Source organism: Fukomys damarensis, unplaced genomic scaffold (assembly GCF_012274545.1).
Source record: "Fukomys damarensis isolate Sample0158 unplaced genomic scaffold, DMR_v1.0_HiC HiC_scaffold_16, whole genome shotgun sequence".
Classification (NCBI taxonomy): domain Eukaryota; kingdom Metazoa; phylum Chordata; class Mammalia; order Rodentia; family Bathyergidae; genus Fukomys; species Fukomys damarensis.
Window position 1 is genome coordinate 35,986,801 of NW_022900928.1, and position 9,089 is coordinate 35,995,889.

The 9,089-nt window shown below is 38.3% G+C and overlaps 1 protein-coding gene across 1 annotated transcript in view; it reads right to left on the bottom strand.

Annotated features, from left to right (window-relative positions):
- The window catches only part of Ccdc90b (coiled-coil domain containing 90B), a 21,929-nt gene extending 14,517 nt beyond the window's left edge, over positions 1-7,412 (bottom strand). The window contains exons 1-2 of the mRNA XM_010630878.2: positions 6,946-7,412; positions 738-857 (exon numbers count right to left, since the gene is read on the bottom strand). Coding sequence (XP_010629180.1) covers positions 738-857; positions 6,946-7,045 — 220 coding nt within the window. The 5' untranslated portion in view covers positions 7,046-7,412. The remainder of the gene's footprint in view (positions 1-737; positions 858-6,945) is intronic.
- Positions 7,413-9,089: the final 1,677 nt, after the last annotated feature.

Genomic DNA, 9,089 nt, shown 5'->3' on the forward strand with positions numbered 1-9,089 from the left:
GTACAAAAAAAAAAAAAAAAAAAAATTATCACTGGATATCTGATAACTTATGTTTATTCTCTGAGTTTTTTAATTCTTGAACATTTGTACTTACTTTCAGAGTTTATTGTTAGAAATTTTTTTTACTTAATTAGAATCATTCTGCACATATAATTTTAAACAATGACTTTTGATTAAAAGCATTTTGAACACTTTCCATATTTTTTTTTTCTTTTTTGTACCAGGGACTGAACTCAGGACATTGTGCTTGTGAGGCAGTTGGCAGTGCCACTGAGCTATATCCCTGGCTACTTCCCATATTCTTTTTTGAGACAGGGTCTCACTATGTAGTCCAGACTGCTCTGGAACTCACTTAGTAGTCCAGACTGGTCTCGAACTGGCATCAATCCTCCTGCCTCAGCCTCCTGAGTGCTGGGATTACAGGTGTGCGCCACAATGCCCGGCTTACTTCCCATATTCTTTATGCAAACAAAATTTTTTTTTTTGGGTACTGAGGATTGAACTTTGAACCTTGAGCTTGTGAGGCAGGCAGCAGAATCACTGAGCTAAATCCCCAGCCCTATTTTTTATTTTTTGTAAGCAAACTATTTTTAATGAGTGTGAAATATTTTATTGTATGGATGGCACTTCCATTTAAATAATTACTCAATTGTTCATAATAACAATATTGTCTTGACTGGGTAATTATTATGAATGCAATTAATTTTCTTTCAAGAAGTAGTACTCATTTTTCTCACCATGAGTTTCTAAATCCCGAACCAATGCGTGGGTATCAAAAGTTAATTTCCTTTGTTCTAAAGGAGTTATGTCCACTGGCCTCCTATCGTATCCTTCCTTGCTTGTGGTGGTCAAGAAATCTGAAAGGAAAAGAAAATGCTGTTTTTTTCTTGTAATAACTGATAGAGGTATCACACTTTAGCTTCTAAAGCATTTCTCCCATCCATTTATACATAGTTTCAGCTCTTCTTCGTTCTATAATCTCACACAAGTTCACTCCTGAGCCCTAAAAAGTCTCAGATATTATTCTGTATAAAGCAAACACAAATATTTCCTTTTTTTTTCAGTATTCAGAAATATTAAGAGTCCAACTGGTGCGACTCCTAGGGAAGGGAACCATGAGGAGGGAAGGGTGAAAGTGTAGGGAGGGGGAGAGAAGCCTTCTAAGCACCACGTATCCATGTACGGAAATGCCACAGTGAAATCCATTAATCTATTCAACTAATATATTTAAAAGTTGGTCTGCCAGGTGTGGTGGTGCATGCCTGTAATCCCAGCGCTCAGGAGGCTGAGGCAGAGGACTACTGTGCATTCAAGGCCAGCCTGGGCTACACGGTGAGTTCAAGGCAAATCAGAATTTCACAGTGAGACCCTATCTTAAAAAAAAAAAAAAAGTTGGTCTAAATTTACAGTATGACATATTAAATGCTTTGGATCTCACTGTCTCAACTCTCAATTTACTGGAGAACAAAAACTACTTAACTCAGAGCTATGAAAAAGTTTTACTCCTGTATTTCTACCCATAGTAGTTTTCCATGCTCCCACTCTTTCATGTCCACGTAGTTTATTTCCTACACAGTTCTCAGCTCTACTCTAGTTGTCCTGTTTACTGTTTGTCTCTCTAAACTAGGATATAAGCTCTGTAGCAGTTTGACTGTGTTTTTCATTACTGTATCTTCAGCACCTATTAAGAGCTCTTTGGTACAACATTCAATTGCAATTTTTACTACTAAATCAATGAATTTAATTTTAAATCCTATTTACCAGTTATTAGTCCAAAAGCCCTAGGAAATATTTCTAATTTATGAACTCTTGTTTCAATGAATTTCTACTTTCTAACCTGGACACAGTATAGTCCTTTTCTGTATACTGCTGATGAACTTTATTTTTATTTATTTTTTAATTGAGTTAATTGGTACATTGTAGGTATACAGTACAGTTATATTCATTATTGGGATCTTGTACCTTTACATGACAGGTCTTGGTCTGATGAACTTTTTTTTTTTACTTTTTTGAAATTTTTTTGAGACAGGGTCTCATTATGTAGTTGAGACTGACCTGGACTCACTATGTAGCCCAGGCTGGTCTTGAACTCACAGGGATCCTCCTGCCTCAGCCTCCTGAGTGCTGGGATTACAGGCGTGCACCACCATGCCCAGCTCATGATGAACTTTATTAAAACATATTTGCTTTAGGGGAGAACCCTCCCCATATACAAGTTTTTTTTTTTTTTTTTTTTTTTGGCTTCCTGTTTTTTTGGCTTGTTTTGTTACTGCTTGTTTTTGGTACTGGGAATCAAACTCAGGACCTTGTGCTTTTGAGGCAGGCATGGTGCAGGTGCCACTAAGCTAAATCCCCAGCTTACAAGTTCTTTCCTATTGTAACATATTAAATAACTTCTAATTAGTACAATTACTAGTCCAATACAAGGCACTAAATAGTTTATATGCTAATGAAGGCAAGATGGTGTTAGCTCACTTTTGATAAAAAAAAACCGATACCTAGGTAAGGTAAAGAGTTTGTCTCAGGTCACAGAGCCAATGACAGATTTAGAATGCAGACTCAGTTTCTTTTTATTCCAAAGCTTGCTTTCTATCGTGCTATGTTGTCTCTCATTCGTCTTATGCCATTTAAAACATTTACACACTTAAAATAGCTGTAACTTCAGGCAGTATTTTGTTAGTACTTTGTAGGGCATAGGTGATTCCTTCCTAGATATCTTTTTAGCTAACACAATAAGGAATGCCAGGTCATGAGCTGGACACGGGATAAAATGACAAGAAAACCCAGACATACTTGATATTCTCACTGATTTTACAGACTAGATGGCAGAAAACAGCTGTTAAAAAATAATCTGAACATTAACGCTAAACTCAAAGGATGAGCTAAAAATGTATTAAGATGGAAAATTAGCAGTTATAAAGGTGGAATAACTACTTTTAATGCACATATTAGCACAATGTCAACATTCTTTTTGGGTTGTGTCAGCTGAAAGGGTTAAAAGATTTGCCTTTGTATGTCAGTGTCAGACCTGAAGTAGGAAAGAAAGGAAAATGAGAGGAAAAAGGTAGATTTCACCAGGAGTTCCAATAACAAGGAGTAATGATTGGGTACCTTTAGTTTTCTATTCCTGATTAAAGTTTATTCTTATATTTGGTATTTAGAGAAAAGTCAGTAATAGAAGATAACAAACATTTTACTGTTTTCACACCTCTGAGTCCTTAAAATGAACACTGTATGAGGAAAACTGAGGCTGCGTGAAGAGGTTTGTCTCAGATCTTGCATTCTCATATGTATGTACAGTTCCCTTAATCTCAGTCAATAAACACTGAATAGTTCACAAAGATTAGCTTTCTAGGCTATGCCTGGGGAATTTAGCTCAGTGGTTCTGCTGCCTGCCTCAAGGACCCGAGTTTGATGCCTGGTACCAAACATAAAATAAAAAAGATTAGCTTTCTACTAAATTTGAAATGGAAACCAAATACCTCAATATTGCCAATAAATCTTCGCATGGTGGAGCTCCTCTCATCTCATGTCCCATTATGGTCTCTGGCCTTCTGTTTGTTTTGGTTTTGAGACAGGGTCTCATTATGTAGTTCAGGCTGGCCTTGAACAAACTATGTAGCCAGGCTGGCCTCAAACTCCCAGCAGTCCTCCTGCTTCAGCCTCCCAAGTGCTGGGAGTAGAGGCATGTGCCACCATGCCAGGCTGGCCCTGTTTTTAAGGGCTAATTTTAATTGCACAAACATTATACTTTCCTTTCTAGGGACCTTTGCCAAGTCCCTATTCAGAAAGTTCTTTTTGTCTGCTCATATTTGTCCTTCATAATTCAGGCCAGCTTGCCCAGACTCACTTTTAGGTCAAGTTCCTCTTTACAATACTGTGTAATATTCTTTTGCAACATCCTTTATGATTTACACATTTATATGCCTCTTAATTAACTTCCCCAATAGACTAGTGGTCATTCAACTATTGCCTTCAGGCTACCACCTTTTTCTAAATAGATTTAGTTAAAAAATAACTACAAAAACACCTAGTTTTATTGGAACATAGTACATTTATTTATGGATTATCTATGACCTTTATGTTACAAAGGCAGAGTAAGTAGTCTTACAAAGCCAAAAATATTTATTATTTGATTCTTTTTTTGGTACTGGGGATTGAACTCAGGTCCTTGTGCTTGTGAGGCAGGTGACAGAACCACTGAGCTAAATCCCTGGCCCCTACTATTTGATTCTTGAGCTAAACCTCTGTCATTAAGAGTAGTGACATCTGTTCTTCTACATCATTGAATCCCTAATGCTTAAATGCAATTCCAGATACTTCAACTATTAAGTGAAAGGGTCTGTGTTTGGCATTATGCATACTATAATAAAAAAAAAGGTTTTGTTTTGTTTGAGATCTCACTGTTGCCCAGGCTGGACTCCTGATATCAAATGATTCTCTTGCCTCTGCTAGAACAGCAGAGATTATAGATGTGTACCACTACATGTGGCTTTTAATGATGTACTATCAAGGCATATCCTTATGGGCATATAAAGGAGAAACAGCTGACCCTCTTTGAGAATAATGGATTAAAAGTAGCTTTTTATTTTTTGAGACAGAGTCTTGTTGCATAGTTCAGGCTGGCCTCAAACTCGTACAATCCAACTGCCTCAGCCTCCTGAGTGCTGGGATTACACATGTGTACCACTATACCTGGCAAGAATGGCTATTTATAAAGCTGTATCTTAAAGTTATCCAAATATCACAACAGAATGATCAAAATTCACCAAAAGCATAGTATCTCTTTGCTATTCCCACCTTACTTTCTATGTATGATGGGGATAAGAACTGAGAATACGTTAGGCTATATTGAACATTTTTTCCTCATATGTCCTCAAGTATTCATGTGATACTTCATCAAAATCCTGTGGGGTGTTGATATTCTTTCTGGCAGGATGTGTGTGTGTGGGTGTGTTCAGCTAGCCCTCTCTGGGTGTCATACTTACTACTATCCTGACCATCCATGACCAGTCTGACTTACTAGAACTTTAGTATTTGCAGGCATATGAGAAGAAAGAGATGAGATGGCCCAAATCAGTGTTTTCATCTCAAGGTGGAACAGGTCTTAAAAGTTCCCAGAACGTAAACATCTGTGTAAAGCCCTAAACCTTTCCTTTCATTGTTACTTAGATTCTTTCATACCTATTGTGTCTGTGTCCTCCTGTCTTTAGAGTAAGAAACTCAAAGTTTAGACTTAACCAGCTTAAAAATCTGTAACTATGTATCACATTCAAACTCTGCCCTATTATGTACCATGCAGCTCTGCTGGAAAAGACCAGTTTTACTTTGAAAAACTTATAAAATACAGTCTCATTAAATTTAACTTGTTTTATATTAATTTACTAATTTTAGAGCTGAAACACTTCAGTAACATGGCTGGTTATTTTTCTAACAGGAATTTGAGTTAGAGGAATTACAACATATATTCTTTTACATATTAATCTGACGTGTTGTGCTAGTTGCTAAATTTGTAAGTTAAGAATTACTGATTTGTAAATTAAATAATAAACTAACACAGAGATACCTCGGTTTGACCCCTGGAGACTAACTCAGCACTTCTAGGATAAGGCTTGAGAACTGATATTTCTAAGAACACTTTTATTGTTTCTGATGCTAGTAATAAACTAGGAATATCGTGCTACTGGAAATACAATTTAGGAACGAAAAATCACACTGCTGTTCTTCGCCTTCACTCATTTCTTTTTCAAAAGGGAATTGGAACTAGGTAAGATCTTTCCATGGGTCAGAGGTCAAATTCCTTGGTTACTGATATTAGGCAAGTTTAAACTACTATCACACAATATTCAGTCCTTGTTCAGTGAAGAGGGTCACTAAATTTTAAGGGGAGATTTAAGTTTTTCCCAAGATTAAGTAGAATGAAGGGAGATAACTCAATTATTTTAAAATATTTAATATTTATGGTAATTTTCCAATATGAAATATGATATATACTTCAAAGTTCATTTCTCAAAACTGTTCGTCTTATCTTTTTCTTTGGAAACTGGGTCTCATTATGTATGCAGTTGACAGACTTCCTCCTTCATCCTTTTGGGAGTACTGAGACAACAGGCCTTAGCCACCACCACCCTTAGCCATTTTATCCTTTCATTAGAATATTTAAATAAAGTACATCTCCAAAAGTTTGCAACGCTAAATCGAGATTTGGATGATTTCCGAGTGTTCAAAATAAAATGCTACCCGCTTTTGTACAGTCCATTACAATGTATATGTGTGCTAAACACCCAAATATGTAACCAAGACTGTGTAGATGATCCTGCCTGTTGAAGAGCAATCTTATAAATGGAGTATCAACAAGTGTTGTCTTGACTGTAGCTGTTACTGATGTGAATGAAATGAAACAATGGGCAAAACTGTACGAATAGTGTGGATGCAAGCCGTTATGTCTGGGTATTGAATACCCGCAGGTTACTATGTGATTGGAAAGGACTGAGGATTACAGCCAGAATAAAGCTGACCTGATCTGAAATGTGTGATGCAGTCTACCAAATACTGTGCCTCAGCTGCTGACCAGCATCTAAGTAACACTCTCAATATGAACAGGCCACAGAAAAAAATCACGACTCTCATAGAAATTACGAATATTTGGTTCTGACAGACCTATGAGATTACTGGCCTCACATGACGGGTAAAAAAGGCTCAGGAAAAAGCCAGGTGCTAAGTGCAGGCCTTTGGAGGCTTGCTCTCCTAAAAGGAAGGCAGTTCTCTCTCCGGGCCCCTTTCTCCCGCCCAGTCCCCAGGGTTAGCCAGGAAGGCCGGCTGCCAGGAGCCAGCGCGGTGCGGTCTGGGGAGGTGGGCGTGGCGCCTTCGCCTCCGGGTCGCGACCCACCGGAACTGTCTCCCTAAACAGTACTCAGGCACCAGTGGCACGATGCTTCTCCTCACCTCTCCGCAGGGCCGGTGAGAAACGCCCGCGCGGAGCTGAAACCCAGCGGCCCCCACAGCCATCAGAGCGCAAGAGGCGCCAAGCCCAGCGACACCTCATGTTCTTTCTCAGCTTTCCGAGGGACAGGAAGCCGAAGGCGGGAGGAACTTCGCTCAGGCTTTCGGGCAAGGTAGTTCCGCCACGGCGGGGATGCTGGGAAATGTAGTCTCCGGAGTGCCCAAGACCCCACGCAGCGAAGGCCAAGTTGCCTCTTCACAGACATGCAGTTCACAAGCATAGTTCAGAGCTGCTGCACTTCTTCCATCGCCCCTTCCCAATCAGTGCACGCTTTTACCTCCCCAGGGAAGCGGGGTCCTGGAGAACGCTTCCTGACATGAGGTACAGTCTCCAGGTTCCCAGGGGAAAGCCGGCATCCATTTGCGGTGAGTTCAGTGGGGACAGGGAGCCGTCTCGTCGCACAGCAACCTGGGAACTGAATTTTAGCCGCTGAGCATTCTGGGGAGGGCGGAAATGCAGATTCCCGCCAGCGGCGTTTGTCTGCTTCTTTATTTGCTGCCGCTTCGCTCTCTGCTGCCCTGGAGGACTAGTAGTTTAGTTGATTCAGTTCCTTTTTTTTCAAGAGTAAAGGGAGTCTAATATAAATTATAAAGTGTACACAATCAATAGGTTTTAGTCACTTCTTTAGATTTCCTACATACACGTATTCAGAAGTTTGTGAGAGTTACTTAAGCGCTAAATTCCCGGCTCTTTTGTGACTTTATTATGTATGGTGTGAGAAATTCAGTAGAAATGTACTTTAATTTTATCTTTTCCTTGTTTAACAGTATGTTGTAGGATAATCTTTTTGCAGTGCTGGTAGCCTGAGGGAACTGAAGCTCTCAGAAATGGATGGCCCTGTGGCTGTAGCATTCCCACCATCCAGCAATTAATTTTGGTTCAATGTGCTTTTAGCTGTGTAGTTAATGGTCAGTACTTATACATCCATTCTACTTTTCAGTTTCAGTATAACATGCAATAAATTACATAAGATACGCAACTTTCTTTACAAAATAAGCATTGTCTTAAAGAAAAATGAAACCATGTTATTTGCCAAAAAATGGGTAGAACTGCAGGCTGTCATGTTAAGTGAAACAAGCCAGACTTAGAAAGTTAATTTTTTTCAGAAAGTTAAATATAGATGCCTTCTCTTATGTGAAAAATCTAAAAAGTAGGCACATCAATAAATTAATGAAAGACAAGATGACGAAACTAGAAGGTAAAGTTTTGGAGTTGGGGAAGGAGGGCAGTAATGACACTGAAAATGATCAAGATATGTTATAACCATGAAACAGTTTCCCCAACATGAACCTTACTAATCTGTATTTGTAACATATGCTAATAAAAAATTAAGCCAAATAGATAATTAAGCTTTGTGTTAGATAATTTTACCTAACTTTAGGCTAATGTAATTGTTCTAAAAATATTTAAGTTAGGTAAGACTAAGCTATAATGTTCAGTAGGTTACATGTATTAAATGCACTTTTGACTTATGATTCTTTTCAATTTATGATGAAGTAATCAGGATTAACCCCATCATAAGTCCAGGAGCATACAAAACCTAGGGAGCATCATAGCTAAGCCTAGGCTACTTTAAACATGCTCAGAACACTCACATTAGCCTGCAGTTAGAGAAAGTCATCTAACACAAAGCCTACTTTGTAATAAAATAGTATCTCACATTTGCTTTTGAATATTGAAAGTGAAGGATTGTCTGGGTACTTTTGCAGCATCATAAAGGTGAAAAATTGTCTAAGTTGAACCATTGTAAATTGGGGATGGTGTGTGTGTGAGAGAGTGATTATAATTTTGTTAAATGTTATAATTTCTGCCCTAGAGGAGTCACAGGCTAGTGGAAGATTCAGACCAGTAAGTACAAACATACTACTTTAAATAAATTGTTATGAAAAATATTGGTCTGCTTATATATTAATACCTGATAATTATTATTTATAATGCTAGAAAATTGTCTTTCCAACATACATACAGTGTTGATTATTCACCTGACCAAAGTTGAGCCAATTATCTTGCCTTTTGTGGAACTACAATTAGATTCAAGGATTTCTTTTTTTTTTTGTACGGGGGATTGAATTTGGGACCTTGTGAT